This window comes from Onychomys torridus, chromosome 21 (assembly GCF_903995425.1).
Source record: "Onychomys torridus chromosome 21, mOncTor1.1, whole genome shotgun sequence".
NCBI lineage: Eukaryota > Metazoa > Chordata > Mammalia > Rodentia > Cricetidae > Onychomys > Onychomys torridus.
Window position 1 is genome coordinate 31,886,500 of NC_050463.1, and position 22,753 is coordinate 31,909,252.

The 22,753-nt window shown below is 41.2% G+C and overlaps 1 protein-coding gene and 1 pseudogene across 1 annotated transcript in view; one reads left to right on the top strand and one right to left on the bottom strand.

Annotated features, from left to right (window-relative positions):
- Ppp1cb (protein phosphatase 1 catalytic subunit beta) overlaps positions 1-22,753 on the bottom strand; it is a 34,871-nt gene that overhangs the window by 6,390 nt on the left and 5,728 nt on the right. The window contains exons 2-5 of the mRNA XM_036171021.1: positions 8,141-8,272; positions 5,231-5,461; positions 2,508-2,612; positions 200-271 (exon numbers count right to left, since the gene is read on the bottom strand). Of these exons, the coding sequence (XP_036026914.1) occupies positions 200-271; positions 2,508-2,612; positions 5,231-5,461; positions 8,141-8,272 (540 nt within the window). The remainder of the gene's footprint in view (positions 1-199; positions 272-2,507; positions 2,613-5,230; positions 5,462-8,140; positions 8,273-22,753) is intronic.
- Positions 6,681-7,032, top strand: LOC118571863 (annotated as a pseudogene).

A 22,753-nucleotide genomic window follows, 5' to 3' on the forward strand; every position in this document is an offset into this window, starting at 1 on the left:
TAAAGAGAAAGTCAAATACCAAAATAAACATTTTCAATATCTCAGAAACTTTCCATTAAAATATCCTAGAAATTTAGTATCAAATGTTAACTGGTTTCAGGGATGATAACTTTCTGAATGACTTTCACTAAATATAATTAGGTTCAATCATGTCAACATTTTACACAAAGCAATTAACTAAACTTCGGTATCCACTTACCTGTATCAGGGACATCAGTGGGTCTCATAATTCTCCGGATCTGTTCCATAGATTGTAGGTCTGGTGACAGTCCTATAAATAGAAAAAGATTTGATATCTAGCAGAACACTATAATAGTGTTGTCTTTTCTATCCTTCTACCAAGGAAATAAACTGTTATACTTCCAAGAGACTCCAAGGAGGAACTCCACTCTCCTTTCCAAATGCCCTTCCTTCCTTCCTAAGAACACACTTGGTTGCAACCTTTCCTACTACTTTTGTACTTCCATGACCACCAAATCTTAAATCATTTTTACTTTCAAGTTAAAACACCTCTTTTGGCACCCTAAGAACTTTCCCCATATCCTACCTCAACATGCTCGTTATTTGCAAAAATGTGTAGTAAACTATTAATCAGAAAGATAAACAAGAAAAAGCACAAGAACATACTCTGAAGTCCTTAAAGTAGAACATAAATATAAGCTATTATTTCTCTAGTAAGTCATTCAACTATCACCACAAGGAAAGAAGTTAAATACACATTCCAAACTTCCATGTTCCTCTCTCAGCTACACTAATGCCCAAGAACAATTCCTTAAATGTTAGTCTATGGAACAAGCATTTCAACTACTATAGTGAATGGTGCTGTCAAAATGAACCACCCCCCTAGCTCAGGCCTACCTACTCATCTTTCCAGCATTTTCCACGTTAAAGCTTCCCATAAGACACTACCATGGATGACACTGAGCAACCAATTTTTTACATTATTTCATTAAATGTCTTCCCTATACACAAAGCCAATATTGTTAATAAATTGTTCGACAGATGTCTGTACATGTGTGTGCGTTCACGTTTTTATGTGCAGAAGGTTGCCTCAGAAGCAATCCACATGCTTGTTGTTGCTGTGTTTATTCTGAGACTGGTTCTCACTGTGAAGCCCCGGCTGACATGCAACTTGGTACATAGATCAGCATGGCCTTGAACTCAGAGATGTGCCTGCCTCTGAGCACATCTGTGCCTCTGTGTCTTACCTGTCTTGTTTTAAAGAAGGTATCAGCTGGGCGGTGGTGGTGCACACCTGTAATCCCAGCACTCGGGAGGCAGAGGCAGGTGGATCTCTGAGTTCGAGGCCAGCCTGGTCTACAAAGTGAGTTCCAGGACTGCCTCCAAAGCTATAGAGAAACCCTGTCTCGAAAAACCAAAATAAATAAATAAAATAAAGAAGATATCTCACTAGCCTGGAGCTCACTGGTTAAACTAGGCTGGCTTTTCACATGGGTTCTAAGGATTGAATTTAAGTCAGGTTTAATTTAATCAGGCTTTCATGGCAAGCATTTTACCAAATATACCATCCTCCCTAACTTGTAAAAAACTTGTGTGTGAATGTAGTATCATAGAAAACTGTACTACATGTTCCCAAGTGAGTTCTGATGCATGTGACCTTCCAAATTTCATCTGCAATGAACTACATTATTCATGATTACACATTGGGGGGTTTCAGGAAAATTAGTCCTGGCCACTTACAATCCTCAGGGTATAAATCAGAAATATAGCTCCTCTGAGTGAGATACCAAAAGGCACTGAGGTGCTGAGGCTGGAGAGCTGAAAACTTCTGATATGCATTCTAATCTCCATATTCTCATGTCCTCATTTCCTAATGTGTACTTATGCTGACATACTGCACAACACTTAGGAGTCACATGAATGGTAAATTAGGCTGTGTTTAGAGTTTGATAAAAGGTATTTAATACAGACAGAAAGATAATTAGCCTCCCATTTTTACTGATGGCAGAGTACCTTTTTTAAATCAAAATTTGAGGCATGGGCGAGATCCTCAGCACCAAAAAAAAAAAAAAAAGAAAAAAAAAATCCAACCAGCCGACCAGGCCTAAAATGAGGCAAAGTGAAAGTACTTCCTAAAACCATCTAGTTCTCTTTTCTTTCTTTTTAGTATACATGGCCCAAGATGGCCTTGAAATCCTTCTGCCTCAGAGCCTCTGAATCCTGAGATTACAGGCGTGTACAGACCACTCTTGGGCCAAAACTTTTATATGAGGAATTCTTTATAAGGACCAATGTTAATTTTCTTTATTAATAATCACACATTTCCAATTACTGAAGGAGGTGCTTAAAGCAGTTTCTGTTTATTCATAGCATGACTTCACTTTGGTTGGAGACAGTCTTCCTATGCTGCCCTGCCCCTGGCTGGCCTGGCACCTGCGGGTCTGGCTGGCTTTGAGCTACTGTGAACCTCCTGCCACCCTCCCATTTCCCACAGCATTTGAATTATTATAGGTCTCATCTTCTACATAGCCAATTTATTACTCTACCTCCATGACAACAGAAGATTTTCTCATCCACAATGGCAGCTATAGGCAGACAGTTAAAACAATCAGTGAATGTCTTCCACAATTTAATATTAAATCTTCGTTTACCTATAAAAATAAAAAGCATAGGGAATTAAAGAATCAATAACTGTTCTTATTAGTTATCTCAAAGACAGAATGATTGTTTTAATTTTCTGTCTTAACTTAGCACATTTTTTTTCTGTAAGTGAATAAGCTATGTTCAGTTTCATGTGCTAGAGATGTAAGTTCATGCTTCAGTACTTGTCCAGCATGCAGGTTTATCACTGTACTTCATTTTTCTTCTTATGTTTCTAAAAGGGTAGTAAAATAAAACATTCAACACCATCTGTAGAGTTGCCAAGACTTCAAAGAACAACTACATCAAACAACATCACTATAATATAGTATTTTTGAAATTGTCTAATAGGGTATTAGCTAATTTCTCCCCATTCAATATATTTACCTAGCCAAGTAAGCAGACAAACGTGAAAGTGGTCCTCTGGAGCTGGTCCATGTTAACCTGATGCATTGAGTAATGAGGTATAAACCTACTGCCAGGAAAGGAGCACTTCCAAGTGCCTAAGTGGTATTCACTTTAGAGCAAATTACAACTTGGCACTAGAGCAAGTGAAAAGACGCAAGGCTATAATTTTCCCGTAGCCCAGCTACAACAAAGACAACTTCAACTAAGGGTTACCTGATTTTCATGATTTGGCATTAAGTTCAACTACCAAGCCAAAGAAGGGATAAAAGTCACAGCTATTAATTCCTGTTTTTATGTCCAAGCCAACCCTTCAACGAGTAAGTGTAACTTATAGACTGTTTACAAGCTGTTTTCCCACACACCATTCCATCTGACGTCATTTCTGCCCTAAAGGACATTCACGTCTCACTTTGTCTTCTAAGAACATGCCAATATACCTCAACTTCTGTTGTAGCTTAGAAAGATGCTTATAGTTTGATGTATTTCAACTTACTTTCCTATGTACAAGTCTGACAATTCAGATCACAAAAATGTAAAAATCAAATACAGAATCATTACCATTATAACATAAATTCCGTTTTTGTCTGTTTAAGAGTAACTTGGCCTGAGTATTACCACATTCCAGCGTCAGAAGTGACTGGCATATATAACACATTCACAAACATTTGTTATATTACAGGAATCAAGGGACTTTGAGTTTGATGATAACTCTACCATATTTAAGACAGGAAAAGAGAAAAAGTAGATTCAAACCAACAATTGAGCCATCAAAAATAAATTTAATTAGAAAACTACTATAAATGACCAAACACATTACTCTCATAATCAATCTAATGAAACTGAAAATCAAAACCACTTGTAGCTAATGACACTGGAAAGACTGCTACACAGCAGCCCATCAGACTGCCTGCTGATTAAAAACCAAGAGCACAATGTAACAAAGGTAACCCTGAGGACTCAGTCACCTAGCTCTCTAGCTATAGAAGCAAATTAACATTTCAATAATGAATTTTGACTGTCATTTAGCATTTTATTTGTTATGATGTGCGCCTGCTTGTTTCTGTATATGAACCTCATGCATGAAGTGACTGCCAAGGCCATGAAGTGTGGTGGGTATTGTGTTCCCTGAAATATTGTGTGTTCCCCGAAATAAACATATCTGGGGTCAGAGAACAGACAGCCACTAGAACAGAGCCAAAAATGGTGGCTAGAAAATGGGAAGAGTAAGCTATAGCAGAAGTTGGGCGGTGGTGGTACACGCCTTTAATCCCAGCACTTGGGAGATAGAGCTAGCTGGATCTCTGAGTTCAAGGCCACTTTAGAAACAGCTAAACATGGTAATTCACCCCTTTAATCCCAAGGAGTGTGGGCAGAAAGAGAAAAGTATATAAGGTGTGAGGACAAGGAACTAGAGGAAAAAGCATGTAGTTAGTTTAAGCTTTGGAGCAACACAGTTCAGCTGAGATTCATGTGGAGGAGGACTCAGAAGCTTCCAGCCTGAGGAAACAAGATCACCTGAGGAACTAGCAAGGTGAGATAGCTGTGGCTTGTTCTGCTTCTCTGATCTTCCAGCAGTCACCCCAATAACTGGCCTCGGGTTGAGTTTTATTAATAAGACTCTTTAAGATTCATACTACAATGAAGAGAATGGGATCCCCCGAAACTGGAATTAAAGGCAGAGTTTGTAAGTCTCTTCACGTGGGTGCTGCGAACCAAAGCTGAGCCCTCTGGAAGAGCAGCAGGTCTCCTAACTGCTGAGACCTAGGTACAAAGAACCAACTGCAAGCTGGCCTCTGATCTCCAAATGTGTGTCATGACACCGTGCATGTAGTGTGCCTGTGCACATGCTTGCATGCGTACACACACACACATGCGAGTGAGCAAATGAATGACTGTAGAAAGCAAACCTTAATAACAGCAGAAAAGCAGAAGCCACTGCCTGCAGTAACCCTGTTTGTTTTACTTGGGTATCTTACCAGGTAAACTAATCAAGACCTCCTCCAGCCAACTAAACTGCAGCCAATCTGAAACATGACCAAGGAGATCCCAAGAAAGCAACTTAATGTGTTTCCTAGCTTTAGGCTCTTTCTGGACCTTTGTCCGAGATCATATTTAAAAAAATATAAACTAAACCATCCAGTTCCCCTGAACTGAAGAGATTCATTTGAACTGTAAAAGCACGTGGAAACTAATCACACTCTAAGCTGTGAGTCCCACTTACACTCATCGTAGAATCCGTAAATGCGATTGATGCTGGCACACTCGTGGTTCCCTCTTAGCAGAAAGAAGTTTTCTGGGTATTTGATTTTATAAGCCAACAGCAAACAGATGGTTTCCAAAGACTGTTTTCCTCTGTCCACATAATCGCCTAAGAAAAGATAGTTGGCTTCTGGTGGAAAACCTCCATATTCAAATAGTCTCAGTAAATCTGTATATTGTCCATGAATATCTCCTAAAAACAAGTCAGGGTAGAGAAGTGGATTAGTTTTATGTAGCTTCTATGACAGGAACTTTGTATACTTCCTTCCCCTTAAAGCCAGGTCATTATCTAGACTTAAGCTGAGAGACAGAAGACCACAAAGTGAGGCCAGTCCCTTCTAGGGCTCACTTACAACCACTGTGACTTCTGTCAGACTTGCAGCCTCACTCCTTCCTCCTCTCAAGCTTGCTGATGAAGCTGCTGTCTTAAAAAGAACGCAGACTTTGGCCAGCAGCTCTTCAGTTGGAATGAAGGCCCGCAGTCCAGCCGCCTACACAGAACTGAATCCTTCCACAGTGCAGATGACCAAGGCCCAGAGCACACTCTGACTAGAGTGTCATGAGACTCAGAACCTGAAGATTCAGCAAAGCCGAGTCTGAATTCCTACCCTATAGAAACTGAGATGAAAAACTAGTTTTTGTGGCTCTACACTACAAAAATTTCAGGTATTTCTTATAAAATAATAATTGGCAGTTACTCTCATTAGCTGGTAGCTGAACTTAAATCATATTGTTATACCAAATATCAAGAACTAAAACACAAATAACTTCCATTACCTTCAAGTTATTGCTGTACTAAATAAAATTTGAAGGGGTACTTGTATGAAGTACAATCCCTGACTTGAGCAGTTTAACTTACAAGGGTCTCGCAGTGCAAAAGCACTGTGTAATCAGGAGACTGCAGTTTGGAGTCTCAATGTTTTGTCATGCTGGTGAAATGTGGAACAACACTTGGGAGATACTAGGTGGCAGCAGCAAGCTGTGACTATCCACCAGTCACACTGATCGTGACAGTAAACAACTGATGCTTTACAGTGTAAGGTATCAAACCACAGTGTTCAGCATTCAGTGTTTTAAGTGTATTCTGGGCTTATGGTATTTCAACTTAATGTTTCCTGGGATATAACCCTACCATAAATCCAGGAGGATCTGTACTTCAAATAATTTTTAGATCATCTACAAATAACTAATATAAATCACAAGAGACTGAACATTTCCAGAAAAGTTTCAAACTACTGGTTTTTGATGTAAAGGTGATAGTCTAAGCTAATTAATCAACAAACATTTACTTTGCTACTATTTATCTGCTGGATACTGTACAAAGCACCACACACAATTTAATAAAACCCCATAGAGAGAGAATACAAAGTACTTCAGAAGTACACTAAATCTGTAGGACCCTGAACCTAACCATGACTCTGCAACAGCTTCTGAAACAAGGCCCTCCAAGTTGGAACAAGTGTGGGCCACCACTGGGGCGACTCGAGGCCTGGACACCAGGGAACCCTTGCCCAAGCAGTTCCAGTCCAAGGAGAACACAGTCACCCACTTCCCCAACTCAACATATATAATGACTACCCTCCTACAGTCCCCTGGTGACTTCTCCCCAAACCCAGGCACCAATCAGGAGCTGTTGCCCAGAGCTGCCTCTCTGGCACTATCCTAGGAGTCTGATCCTGAGGACTTCAGGCTGCTGAGGCTGGGAAATACCTCCAACCCCTACTTAACCCTGCAACCCCAGCTAGGGACAACATAGAATTCTGAGCACTAATGGCCAATTACCACTCCCTCCCCGCATGCACCTTGTTTCCAACAAAAAACACCAGTAACCCCTAGAAAGGAATGAGGTCCTCCTCCAAACCAGGTGCCTGAGCACCAGGACTTCCTCCTAACAGGACTGAACTCAGAGGAACGCTGGGATGGGAGGGCAGCAGCCAGGGAAAAGGAAAGTTACTGCCCATTAGTAAATATCTGGGCAGTTTAAAAAAGTTACACTAAACATCTTCAAGTTACACGGCTTCAAGGTAGATCACTCAGAAACAAGCAGAATGAAGGGCATTTTTGCATATGACAAGCTACTGAAGCTGTCCTAAGTATATAAAAGTGTTTTCACAAACACATACCATTACAAAGAACACCTGTACTACCAAATGAAAAGCCAGCATGCTGTAGTATTTACACCATTTCTTGTTGTACATGAACCACAGAAAAATGCTACTTTCTATGCAGTAATTTTTCTTGTTATAACAGATCAATCAATTTAAAGTCTTAAGTTTCTGTCTTAGGCTAAACCAATATAAGACCTAAAAGAACACATACAGCTTATAAACCAGTAGCCTGAAAAGTACTCCACGCAGAGACATGGACCCTGCCACCCTGGCACTCGAGACTGTTTTCGAAGCAGCGCTCTAGAGCCAATCCCCTCATCCTTAGGAGCACCGTCGCTCTTGGTCGTTTTGTTTGTAACCTGACTAGTTAGGGACAGGTTCCACTGATTTCAGCTCTCTCCTAAGGTCTGCCCATTTTTCTAACATACTGTTCGATTTCCAGGACCATTTTATATATTACAGATAGCACCCTTTGACCAACTGTAATGTACCAAAATGGTTCTGTTGCTTCTAACCTGTCATTATTATGAACCCTTAATAAAACCTATCAATTGTTTTAATTCAAATTTGGAAGTTTTCTCTAACACACCCTCGATATTACGACAGGAGAAAATGTGCTTTAGAGAACTCATTTCCTGCAGGACATGGGGGCGTTCTTCTTTAATCCCAGCAGAGGGGTTGGGAGAGGCAGGAGGATGTCTGTGAGTCTGAAGCCAGTCTGGTCTAGGAAAAAGAACTCATTTCTAACTTTGCCATTTACATACCACAAATCTTCAGTGGTGCTTCCAATTCCAAAAGAATAGGCTGGCTGAGAAAGATTTCCCGAGACTTGATGCACAGGCCTCGAACTTCCGCTTCCGTCATCTGCACAATCTTTCCTGGACGACATCCTCGTACTAAAAAAAGAATAAGGAAACTCATCAGTTTTCCAGAATTATCCAGAAAGCAATAATGCTTCCAAAAGAGCTACACCCATATTTTGAAGACCAGAAAAGTCACACGTGGACTACGTTGTCCAGCTAACAGTGAGCTTATTTTATGAACTGTGGTATTAATTTCAAATGTTGCTGGTTTCTGAGGGTACTCTTCAAATCTGGACCAATTAAATGTATTTCTCCTTGTTTCCAGTAGACAGCATGAGCTAGGAGCCCAAGGTAGGTACTTCAACAACTTTAAGGCTAGCACCTTAAGGTCTGGCCTACTCACATCAAGTCTTGTACTAAGCAGAAAACAGAACAGCATCACTAAGAACCAGTGCCCATAAAGAAAGAAAGATGGGGTGATTCAGCTTCAAGGAGTTCCCTAAAGCTATCAGAAGCACCAAGGCTTACCAGCCTGCACTTACAATGCTGATTAAAATAAACACCAAGGGGTTGGGGATTTAGCTCAGTGGTAGAGAGCTTGCCTAGCAAGCACAAGGCCCTGGGTTTGGTCCTCAGCTCCAATCAATCAATCAATCAACGAACCAATCAATCAATCAATCAATAAACAAACAAGCAAACAAACACCAAAACATGCCATATTATATACCCCTGCTAGTTCTTATTTATAAATGAAACACACATTTTATTCCCTAACAACAGCTATAATTCCTTTGTAAAATTGAAACAGGCTTAAAAAGTCAGGCACTCATACATTAAAATTGTACATTCTATGACCATATTAACACTAAAGAGGTAAGAGGATGCAATGTACAAATGTGCTTTGGCAAATATACCAGTCAATAAGACCACCATAAAAGCACAAGGATCTAATTTCAATTCCAGATCCCACATTAAGTAAAAAGCAGGGTGAAGTATAATCCCAGCACTGGGGAAGCAGAAACAGGAGGTAGATCCTTGGTGCTCCCTGGCCAGCCAGCGCAGCCTGCTTGGTTAGAACAACCCAAGTGTGCTCACACCTGTAGTTGGAGCACTTTTTAGGCAGAATGAGCCCGAAGATGTCCTCTGTCCTCCACACATGCGCACACACACACACCAAACAGAAAAAACTACCCTTGAAATTCAAAGTAACATTCTAGAAAACTAGCATCGATACAGCAACAAATTTTAATCCAGCACTGGTTAGTTGTTTACCTGTTTAAGATAGGATCTCACATAATCTGGGCTACTATAGATAGATAGATAGATAGATAGATAGATAGATAGATAGATAGATAGATAGATAGCAGGTGATGGCCTTGAACTCCTGATCCTCTTGGCTCTACCTCCCAAGAGCTGGGATTAAAGCATCTAATCCCACATCTGGTTTGGCATTAGGGTTTTATTTGCTTGTATTTATTTTTCTCACTGTCTCAGTGTGTAGCTCTGGCTGGCCTTGAACTCAGAGATCCACCTGCCTCTGCCTCCTGAGTGCTGGGATTAAAGGTGTGGGCCACCATGCTCCTTTGGCATTAGTTGTAAATTGGGAGACTTCTGGTTTAAGAGGGAAAAGCATTCACCTTGAAAGATTAAAAGCCTCTCTCTGGATGAGTAAATGCAGAGCTAAAAATGATTGTTCAGAAGTCATCAATTCAGCAAATATTTGAAAGTCTACTGTGTGTTAGCTGTTAAAGACAACAGCAACAAAGTCAATGAAAACATTTCTGGTTGTCACAAAAACATTCAAAATTGGCACAATGGCATGTATCTAAGGTGAAAGGATCCTAAAATTCAAAGTCAGCCTAAACAACAGTGAGTCCTCCCCTTCAGTAACATCAATGAGGTTTACAATTTATGAACAACAAAATACTCAGTTCCAAAACCAGTTGAAACTTAACAGCAATTACGCTAAGTCAGAAGATGAGTGTGGGTCATCTCAGCATGTCAGTTTAAAGTGGATATCCTCTTTCTCTGTTATCAGTAAATTATGTGTTTAATCTGTGCCTGTGCTCATCTGAGAGTCACGCAGAGGCCAGAAAAGGACACTAGGCATTCTGCTCTAAGGCTCTGTCTCATTCCCAGGACTTCCCACTCACTGACCACTGCGTTAAAGTGTTATCCAGTTAGCACCACCCTGCAACACACACAGTGTGTGTGTCTGTGTGTGTGGGGGGGGGGGATTAAGGCACAGGTGCACACTTGGCTTTTAACAATGTGCAGGGGGTCTGAACTCGGGGCTGCATTCATGTTTGGGCATGCCATTTCCCCAGCTGTAGGTTTGATTTTGAATCCCCAAGTAATTATGTGACTTTGACTAACATTTACAAAGTTTAAAATGCTTTAGTCATGTTAATCTACAAAACTAAAAATTTTATCAAACAAAACCATGCTGCAATGATTATTGCTCAATTACTTCTTAGGGTTACCAGGTTTTTCTCCCACCTAGTAGCACATAAAGGTGCATTTCAGACAAACTATCTTAGGAGCTGATGAAATACTATCATAGAAACTAAAGGCTCCAAAAGCCTTTATCAAGAGAGCTCAAAAATTAACTGGCCAAACTAGGGGAGTCCCCAGAACAACCCAATTCTTTCATTTCAAAACCAAGCCCTGAAAAACTCCCAGTTCTATCATCTTGGGGGGTGGTGACGGCATTATAATCAAGAAGTTGGCCGTTCCTTTACACGGAGCAACTAGAGCAGCCCACAATATTGCCAGGACTCTGGCGTTTGAATGAAGGGTTCAGGTATAAGGCCACAGCACATTATGAAGGCATAGTAAGTATGCATGCTCCATCAGGCTCTGAACACTAGCACCATCTTTCATTTAGTCCTTCTGGTAGCCCAGGAATTCCAAGTCATCTTCACTGTACTAAAGAGGCTGAACAACTTCCGACCACCACTCAGGTTCTACACAGCCGCAGGAGCACAGCATCAATCAACAAGCAAAGTTCAGAGGCAGTCACTGAACAACCAGTGCTCTTTCCACTCTGTATATAAACTTCCTGGTAAAAACCTTCAAACTAAGTAAGACCCAATAGAGCAAAACTCTAGTTACCACTATACAAAAGATAGTCTAAGGTATTATATACAGAAAACTAAGCTAGCATGTGTAACTCAAAGAACCGTTAGCTATCATACAGTAAGCCACTTCTCAGCTCAAGATAGGATTCTTCCTGCAACCACCGTTCCTTTGTGCCCCAACAATACCCAAGATCACTATTCCTTCACTACAGAGTAGCGTGACCTGTTTCTGAATTTTAGAAAACAGAAATAAGGGGCTGAAGAGATGGCTCAGCGGTTAAGAGGACTGACTACTCTTCCAGAGGACCCGGGTTCAATTCTCAGCACCCACAGGGCAGCTCACACCTGTCTGTAACTCCAGTCCCAGGGGACCCAACACCCTTACACAGATATATGGTCAGGCAAAGCACCAATGCACATAAAAAATATAAATAAATAAATAAAAAACAGAAATAGATACTCTTTTGTTCACAATCTTTTCTGTGAGATCTACTACCCATGTATGTTGCTTGTTTTTGCTCTTTTTTAGGGGCCCACCACCCAGCTCCCAAATAAATCACAAAAAGGAGGCTTATTCTTAATCACGAATGCCCAGCCTTAGCTTGGCTTTGTTTCTAGCCAGCTTTTCTTGCCTCTCACTCTCTCCTGCCTTGCTATTGGCCGTTCAGCTCTTTACTAGACCATCAGGTGTTCTACACAGGCACAGTGACACAGCTTCACAGAGTTAAACAAATGCAACAGAAACAAAAGTGAAGTAACACATCTTAAAATAATATTCCACGGGGCTGGGGATTTAGCTCAGTGGTAGAGCACTTGTCTAGGAAGCACAAGGCCCTGGGTTTGGTCCTCAGCTCCGGCAAAATAAATAAATGAATGAACGAATGAATGAATGAATGAATAAATAAATAAATAAATATTCCACAACACATGTAACTGTGTCTAGCTACATCTGAAGTGTTCCACTGAATGACTCTACTACCATCAATGTCATGAATACTCTCAAGTACATTTCTCTTGAGCATGTCTGTAACACTTATTAAAACAAAGTCACAGAAAGCTGAGTATTATTTAAGAGAGAGATGCCAGCACAGTTTTCATAGTGATTATATCAATTATAATAGGGCCATCACTATTGTTCTGTACCTTTGACAACATTGGCCATTATCTGTATTTTAAATTTTAATGACTTTGCTGGATCTATAGAAGCATTCACTGAAATCTTAATGTGCATTTCCCTGATAACTAAGGTTGTTGAGTATCTTTTCCTATAATTAAAGGGTCATTTGGACATTTGTTTTGAGGCAAATTAAGTCTGCTTGTTTATTCTTTAAAACTTGATAATGGACCTTTCCCCATCTCTTAATGCTGTTTCAATGAAAAGTTCTTTAAGGATTATAGATCTTAAACAATTTCAAGTAAGTTAACCTTGTCTTTCACCTTTTTGTACTTTGTGCATCTTACCAAGAATCAGACCCTTTCTAAGGACTTTGGTTGTTGTTTTGTTTCCTGATGTTTGGTTACAGCTCATTTAATTGTACAGTCATCTTGAACTCGGCTGGTATACTGCTTGAGGTAAAAGTCAAGGTTAATTCGGGTGTTTTGCCTGCGTGTGTATCTGTGTACTCCACGTGTGCAGTGCTGATGGAAGACACGGAGTGCCAGATCCCACAGGAATGAAGTCACAGTTCTGAGCTGTCCCCAGGTGTTGGGAATCGAACTCAGGGCCTTAGGAAGAGCCAGGGCTCTTAACCGCTGCGCCATCTCCCCAGGGCAGCTCACTTTATCCAGGTACCAAGACAACTGACCTAGCAGCACCTGTTAGAGATGAACCCTTCCCTCCAGCCTGGGAGAAAAAGCACACTTTTATGACTACGTCGTCTCTTTTTACATCACCACCACACTATCACAGGGTTTGTTTGTAGTCTCAGTGTATGGATACAAACATTCAACTCTGATCTTTGAAACTCTTAAGGCAATCAGGGTACTGCTCTACTTTCCAGTTTTAAAGTTGGCTTGTATCTGTGGGATTCCAAGTTTGTAGGGCTTATGGGGTTTATGGAAAATGAACTGAGGGGGTCTGTAGAATTGATGTCTTAATTTTGAGTTTCCTAACCAATGAATGACCTTTCCTCTCCTTTCATCTGTCACTTATCCTTTTGTTTCATTTCGTGTGTGTGTGTGTGTGTGTGTGTGTGTGTGTGTGTACTTTTATTTGCTGAGACATTTTGCTAGCTCTGGTCATTTCCCTCAGCAATGTCTTTTTTTCCTTCACAGTTTTTACTGTGGCAGTCTTGTGTATTTTTTCATCACACTGATTTTGGAAAGACTAGTGTAAATGTCAGTTTCATTTTCCCACTATGTGATTACACACACACACACACACACACACACACACACACACACACCCACAGGAATATACATAGCAATCAATTTTGTATACTTTGTGTACTATTATAAACATTTACAGTTTCTTTTGGATTTTTAAAGTCAATCAGATCAGTTATAAAAACACAGTTTTATTTCTTTTCCAATCCATGGTAGTTTGAATGAAAATGGTCCCCATGGGATCATATTTCCATGCTTAGTCCCCAGCAGATGAACTGTTTGGAGAGGACTAGGAGAGATGTCCTTGCTGGAGCAGGTGTGTTGCTAGGGGTGTACTCTGAGATTCCAAAAGTCCAAGCTCAGTTGCTCATCAGTTTCTCTTTCTCTCTGCCTGCTGCTTATGGATCAAGATGTAAAGATGCAAAGCTCTCAGCTACTGCTCCAGTGCCATGCCTGTCTGCTTCCCACTACGACAATAATGGACTAACCCTCTGAAACTGTAAACAAGCCACCAGTTAAAGGCTTTCTTTTATAAGGGTTGTCTTAGTCATGTGTCTCTTCACAGCAGAAGAAGAGTAAGACAGAAGTTGGTACCAGGAGTGGGTACTGCTGTGACCATGACGCTTGCTAGTGAGAAGTAGACTCTGGGGACTTGGATTAGGAAAGCAGGTGAATGCTGTAGGTGAGGCTTAACATCCATCCTAGCAGGACCTTGGAAGACAGTAGTGCTGAAGGCCAATGGAACTATGCAGGCCCAGCTCAAGAGTTTTCGGAGGGAAAAATATCATCAGCTGACCTAGAGGCCATTCTTGTGATAATTCAGCAAAAAATGTGGCTGCTTTTTGCCCTTGTCCTAAAAACCTGCCTAAGGCTAATGTCACCGGCATTAGAGACTTCAAGACAGTCTATTATGAACCGTGTCACGAAGTTATTAGTGATCACCCTAATGCAGATCTACACTGAAAAGGAAAGCTAGCTAGACAAAGAAATAAAAAATGTACACTTTGAGGGGGAAAGGAGAGCCAGGAAATGTAATATTGGAATCGAGCCGTGTGCTCAGGTTGAAAATGTTAAAGAAAAGCCTGATGCTTAAATGGAATAAAGGGAAACTTCAAGCAAGGCCCCACCCAGTGAAAGGAACAAGCCTGAGATTTCCTCAGCCTAGAAACTACTACGTCAGAACTTAAGCAAATACAAATCATAGAGGGAGCCAGGTATCAGCCCAAGCAGGCAGCGGAACCTGGTAGCTTCAGCCACATGGTTCTGATTTTAGCCAAGAAGCATATTGGAAAGGAGTTATGGAACCTTCCTCTGTGGTTAAAGAAAGATGCCGAAGCCAGGCATTTAGCAGGGCAGTCCCCGCATGCAGGTCCAGAGAGGCCACTGCATGAAGCTGTGAAGGTGAAGCCTGGATTGTGTAGGAGACCCCAAGATGTTGGAGAGGTTAGAGTTGTGGGCTACCTGCCAAGGAGGGCTGCTAACAGGGAGTGGAACTAGCCCAAGAGAGAGAAGTGTATTGAAGTCAACAAAGCTGAAAGGAGTTGGAGATCTGAAGAGATGCAGAGTTTGGAGTTTGCTCTGCTGGGTTTTGGTCTTGCTTTGGTCCAGTATTTCACCACTATGCTCCCTTTTCTTCCATTTGGAATGGTAATATATATTCTGTACCATTGGATGGTGGAAATGTGCAATTTGCCTTATGATTTTATAGTGGGTTACAATTAAGAGATGGTCTTGAGTTTCACAAAAGACTGGACTGAGACTGAGACTATGGGGACTCATGAAGTTGAATTGATACAATGTGTTTGCATTACGGTACAAGCTTAGAGTGGAATGTGATGGTTAGTGAGAACGGCCCCCACGGACTCAGATATTTGCATACTTAGTCCCCAGTTGATAAACTGTTTGGGAAGGATTAGGTGTGTCACTGGGGGTGGGCTTTGAGGTTCCAAAAGCTCAAACCAGGCCCAGTCTCTCTCTTTGTCTGCTTTCTGTGGATCAGGATGCAAAGCTCTCAGCTACTGTTCCAGTGCCATGCCTGTCTGCTTCCCACTATGATGATAATGGACTAACCTCCTGCAACTGTAAACAATCCCCCAATTAAATGCTTTCTTTTACAAGAGTTGCCTTGGGACCCTGTGGTGACGCCTTTAATCCCAGCACTTAGGAGACAGAGAATTGATGCTGCCTCTCCCATTATGTTTTTGAACCTGTTTGGAGGAAAAGGCACCTAGCATCTCACCATCAAGTCTGATAACTCTATGTGCCTTATCTCAAAGAAAAGGCCTATTTCTACTTTATCAAGAATTTCTGCCAGGGAGGTGAGGGGATCCCTCCCCCCCAGGGTTTCTTTGTGTAGCCGGGATTTTTTTTTTAACCAAATACTTTTTATCAAGAAAACCTCTAACTTTCCCTTTATATTGTTAATGTGACTTATTTTAACTGAAGCTCTGAGTATTAGAGTAAACTTGGACTCCTGAAGCAAGCTCCTAAAGGTTCATGACACGCTACCTTTATTATACACGGCATGATTCAACCTGCAAATATTTTGCTGAGTTCTTAAGATCATAATTATTAACACACATTAATGGATTTCGCAATGACACATTTTCAGTATTCTGGGGGCTGTATTCATATACTGGTTCATTTCTTGTTATTGTCAGGTTTTGGTAAAGTGTTGTGCAAGCTTCATAAGACAAGTTGTGAAGTATTACCTCTTTTATTTTTAAAAGATTTATTATTTTTATTTATGTATGTGTGTACGAGCCTGCACGAGTGCACCACATATGTATAAGAGCCCAGCTGAGTCTAGAGGAAAGTTAGGTCCCTTGGAACTTAAGTTACAGGCAGTTGTGAGGCACCATGCTGAATGCTGGGAACAGGATCTTAGTCATATTCAAGGGGAGCCAGTACTCACACTTGCTGAACCATCTCACCAGTCCCTATATTTTTGTATGCATCTGTAAGGTTATAACACATGTTAACATCTTTGTATTTTAGATCACTACTAAAACAATCTGAACCTAGAATTTCCTGAGGTGTTTCAATACAAACTCATTTTCTTGAATACTAACGTGTTCTGTCAGTTCGGTTTCCCATCTACACTGTCACATTTATCACCATCAAGTGACTTATAGCTTACTGTCCTTCAACAACGGTCACACTTTCCTCTGAACTCTTTTCATAGATGGCAGGCATCAAGTCTCTCCACCCCTTAACATAACAGTGGGTAACACTCCCCCTTTCAGAGTCACAGTACAAGTCACCAGACTTAGGATTCAACCTTTAAAACACAATAATCAGCTGTTCCAATCACATTCTGTAAAGCATTTGTTTTCTTCTAGCACAATTTTATAAGTCATGTGTCTATCTCAGCTCCTTCCTAGTATCCTTCATACTGTTATTTCCTTCATCTTTACTGATACTCTTTTTCTAGATGCATAAACTTTTAATCTTCTCATCAGGAAGACCTATACTGACTTTCTACTACCGTTTCCTTCTACTTTGATAAGATGCTTATTCCACTGTCTGAATCAGCTTTCTTTTGTGTGTGGAGGCCAGAGGAAAACATTGGGTGGCATTCTCCAGATGCTGTCCACTTTCCTCTTGCCTGGAACTTGCCAGGCTAAATGAACTGACCAGTTATTCCCCAAACCCATCTCTGCATCCCCAATGCTGAGGTTATAGGCCCATACCACCACATCTATCTAGCTTTTTTTTTTTGGGGGGGGGGGTTGAGACAGGGTTTCTCTGTGTAGCTTTGCGCCTTCCCTGAAACTCGCTTTGTAGACCAGGTTAGCCTCGAACTCACAGCGATCTGTCTGCCTCTGCCTCCTGAGTGCTGGATTAAAGGTGTGCGCCACCACCAACCGGCATCTATCTAGCTTTTTACACATACATTCTGTGTATGCAACTCAGATCTTCACGAAAGCCAATTTGTGTGATGTCTTTGGCCCTTAACTTCCAGCTCTTTGGGTGCTTTCTGTTTGTTCTACCAGTCACTAAAGCTATAGTAATACACTGTGGGCTTTCTCCATATGTCTTTTTAGGTCTAGTGACTTTTCATTTTTGTTTTGGACATAATTTTGAGACATAAATATTCATTTCTGCTGAATTTATCATGAAAGCACTAATATCCTTCATTATCTCTAATGACACTGAAGCTTATAGCTCCACCTGGCAGAGTCAAGTCAGGTTTCATTTGGTTAATGGGGACATGACATAGCATTTCCCCATTTTTGTATTCATCCGTCTTTCTTTTTTATTAAAGTTTTATGCTTGTGTATGGGTGTTTTGCCATCATGCATGTCTGTGTACCACTGTGTGCCTGGTTCCTACAGAGGTCAAGAAGGTACTGGATTGCCTGGAACTGGAGTTACAGATGGTTATTATCCACTTCATGGGTGCTGGGAACTGAACCAAGGTCCTCTGGATGAGCAGTCAGTGCTTTTAAACGCCGAGCCATCTCTCCAGCCCCTCACCTGTGTTCCTAAATTTAAAATATGCCCTATAATTTATATATAATATATAAATTTCCGAGTTTTCTCCACCTGCCCCTCCTTTACTTGTTGAGATAGGTCCTCACTAAGTATGTCTGGCTACCCTGAAACTTACTATGTCCTTTGGTGATTCTTCTGCTTCCCAAGTGCTGAGATTGTCCTAATTTCAACGTTTGTTTCTTTTACATTTACTATGGTTCCTGACAAAATCAGGTGAGATTTTTATCACTCTATTGTTAGTTTTCAGTTTGACCCATCTATTCTTTTTTTTTTTTTTTTTTTTTTTGCATTTTTTGGGGGGGGGGGGGATCAATACATTCTATTTGCACATGTTTTCTTTGATTTACTGTTTATTTTTGAGACAAGGTCTCTTATAACCCAGGCTGGTCTTACACATACTATGTAGCCAAGGAAGATCTTGAACTGACCTTTCTCCCGGCTTCACCTTTCACATGAGGATAGGATTATAGGTGTCTGCCACGACACTTAGCTTGGTTTTCTAGTTATACATATTTTACCTTTCACTCAGCAGTCACTGTAACGATCACAATTGTCCTTTGTTCGACAGTTATCGTCATACCATTTCCCATCTTTTCAGTCCCCACACCACACTTGGGTATTTTAAACATCTGAAATTCATTTGTACTGCTCCTTTGTTCCTGCTCATGTCTTTCTGCAGTTGACGACTTTCACCTGGCACCATGTGCTCTCTCCACGAAGAACCTGAAGTAATTTCTGGTGCCTACCTATCGGTAATAATCTCTGCTAAGGTTTGGACTTAGAGCCCCACACACCAAGCAAGTGTTCCTCCACTGAGCTGTGGCTCCTCAGTTCGGCAATTCTTTTACAAACAGGCCTGTGCCACTGTGCCAGGCTTCCTCACGTTCCTGTTTTACGTTGTGTAAGTGTTTCCCCACATAGTCCACACTGGTGCAATCCTCCTGCAGAAGAAGAGGAGGCTGGGCCCCTGGGACTGGAGTCTCAGGTGGCTGCAAGCTGCCATGTGGGTGCTGGGAAACCAACCAGAGCAGCCTTGCTCTTAGCTGCTGAGCCATCTCAGTTTTCTCTGCTCCAGCTTATCTTTGTTTTTGCCTGTCCTGGGGAAGGATACTCTCAGTAGATTTGGAATTGTAGGTAAGCATTCTTTTTCTTCCGCTGTCTTAAAAAGCCATTCTGTTTGGGCTTCAGTAGTTTAGGTGTCAGATCAGACCAGTTATCCTTACTGCCATCACTTGAAAGGCATGACTGCTAAGCTCTGGGAGCATTCTTGATTTTTGTTGTTGTTGTTGTTGGTCTATTTGGTTGGTTGGTCAATTTTGGTTTTTGAGTCAGGGTCACATTATGTAGCCCAGGCTGGCCTCCAGCTCAGAATTCACAAGTGAAGAAACTTTCAAGTGTCAACTGTCGACTAAAGCCACTTTACCAAAGGCAGGTCAATTGTGTTTGATTGGAATAATCTTTAAAAATATCTTGAGACAATAATTTTAAAGACTATTAGCCTGATTAAAGACACTGGGGATGATAGCAACAATTTAAGAAAAATGAGAGAGAGATGATTTTTGAGTAGTGGTGGTTTTTTTTTTTTGTTTTTGGTTTTTTTGGTTTTTGGAGACGGTTTCTCTGTGTAACAGCCCTTGGCTGTCCTAGAACTCACTTTGTTGACCAGGCTGGCCTTGACCTCAAAGAGATCCACTGCCTCTGTCTTCAGAGTGCTGGGCTTGAAGGTGTGCACCACCACCCGGACTTACAATTCTTTTGTCTTTTAACATGTTACTGTGTTATATACTGACTATTTCCAAATACAGAGCAAGGTGGAAGCTGCTTGGCTGCACAGTAAGTGGGTTCTGATGTGGAAATTGCTTTTGCACTTAAGGTCTGAAGGAAGCTATAAGAAATTGGGAAATAATTTGCTGTAGGTTTATGAGGGTGAAGATCTCACTATTTTAACTTTTAATAGCATGGGAAATGAAAACACTATTGTCAAAATGTCTTACACAGTTTCGAAACTGTGTAGTGGTGAGTTCTTACAACTTTAAGTTGAACTTATTAAGTAAGTAACAGTAAGTGCTGAGTAGTGAGGTCACATGTACACCTGTAACTCCAGCACTCTGTGGTCTGAGGCAGGGCAATTTTGAATTTAAAGTGAGCATGGGTTATATATTTAGACCCTGCCTAAAACTATTCTGCACTCAGTAATAACAATTAAGAATAATTTTCAGGGGTTGAATTGCTTAGCAGTGATGACCATGAGCTACTCTTGCAGGAGATCTGTTGGGTCCCACACCCAGCTTCTTGTAGCCGCAGTGCTAAGGGTTCCATACCTCCGGTCCCCATGTGCCCATTAGCTACACACAGACACATGCTTAGACGTAATTTTAAAAATTTAAGTAATTTTAATTCAGAAAACGTTTATCATTAAACAAAATTGAAGTTACAATCTATTACCAACATAATCACAAAAATGAGTTCCTGAAAGCAAATAAAGTTGGTTATTGATACTCCTGGTTGATAATATGATAGATTAAGGTACGTTTTTTGCAGAATATCTGTATCATAGATTTTAAAAATACCAGGGACTGGAGAGATGGCTCAGAGGTTAAGAGCACTGGCTGCTCTTCCTGAGGTCCTGAGTTCAAGTCCCAGCAACCACATGGTGGCTCATAACCATCTATAATGAGATCTGGTGCCCTCTTCTAGCCTGCAGGCAGAACACTGTATACATAATTAGTAAATAAAAAAAAAAAAAGACATTTGGCCAGGCGGTAGTGGTGCATGCCTTTAATCTCAGCACTCAGGAGGCAGAGCCAGGCAGATCTCTGTGAGTTTGAGGCCAGCCTGGGCTACAGAGTGAGATCTAGGACAGGTACCAAAACTACACAGAGAACCCCTGTCTTGGATGGAAAAAAAAAAAAAAGAAGACATTTTACAATTTCACAAGCTTTATAAAGTTGTCCAGCTAAGGTTTCCCCCCTCCCTGTTTTATGTGTATCTTACCACCATCAGCTGTAACTTTTAGCAGATTCTGCTATAGGTCACACTGAATTGAAAACCTTCTTGAGTGTGCCTCCATACTGGCTCTCCTACAGGCTAACTCTGTAGTCATTTCAGTTTGAACACTAGCTCCCCAACAGCTTGGCAAGTTAGTAACAAGTGCCAACTATCCTAGGGCAAGAAAAACCACTCTAGGCACACTTTTAATCCCAGCACGGGAGACAGAGGCAGGCGGGTCTATGAGAAGTTATGGGACAACCAGGGCTGTTACACAGAGAAATTCTGTCTCAAAAAAAAATAAAAATAAAAAAAATAAAAAAAAAATTACATAAATGTGTTCTAAGTAATGAACATGCTCAATTAAAACCATATGCTTAGTGGAGCAGTGGTGATGCACACCTTTGATTCTGGAACTCAGGAGGCAGAGGCAGGCGGATCTCTGTAAGTTTGAGGTCAGCCTGGCCTACAGAGCAAGTTCCAGGTCAGGCTCAAAAGCTACACAGAGAAACTCTGTCTTGAAAAAAAAAAAAAACAAGGAAAGAAAAATCATATGCTTATAGACCAGTGTTAGCATTTGGCAGCTCCTGTGTGAAAGGGCATCTTTCAAGATTAAATACATAAAATCTCATTACAGATCAGCATCAACAGATGAGAAAACTTACAATCAAATTTGATGATCAACATTGAAAACGCTTATTTTGAATCTTAAGTAAAATGTTGAATTCTCTCCAAAAGAATTCCATTCCAGTAATTACAAAAACAAAACATCAAACTGTATTCACCATTGTATTATAATTTTATTTGTTTGAAAATTTTCCAATACAGATCAGGGTTGTCCCCCACCCCCCAGACATGGTTTCTCTTCGTAGCTTTTGGAGCCTGTCCTGGAGCTCACTCTGTAGACCAGGCTGGCCTGGAATTCACAGAGACCCGCCTGCCTCTGCCTCTCAAATGCTGGGACTAAAGGCGTATGTCTTCGGCGGCGGCATTGGCATCGTCACCACCATCACCACCACCACCACCTGGCTTCAGGATTGTCACTTACACTAAAAAGGCTTTGTGATGTGTCTTTGCGATCTTGTGTGCACACTCAAGTATTTTTTCACTAACCATCCCTGTAGTCTTCTCTAAGACAGAAAGGACAGCAGGAAACCAAGAGGAGCCAACTCTATCCTCTTTCCATGTGTGCTCACAACCTCCTGGTCATCCTCACTAACTACTGACACTTTTCACTTCCGCTGACGCACCCCTCCCCTCAGCCCCCATCACTAACTAATGTCAGCTAACCTAGACTTCCTAATTCTGTATAGGTGCTCATATTGAGCACAAAAGTCTGTCTATAGGAACAGAAAGGAAAACCTGACAGTGTTTTTCACAAATCCTCAAAGGGATCTGTGAGAGACTGGACGTCAAACAGCTGGTATAGTTCAGAGTGGAGAATGTTGATCAACAGGCTGGGATGAAATAGCTCAGGAATAAAGAAGTGCCCAGTGCAAAGTACAGACTCCTGCATTACACTGATGTCTGTACTATGGGACAGAAGCAATATGCTTCAAACAGCTGGCACTCTGACACACACTAGATCAGAGGCATCCAACTACTGAGAACCCTGTGTGTTCACTGCCATACAATTCAGTAAAATACTGTGATAAAAGCACTAAGGATGATCAATTAAGCGCAGC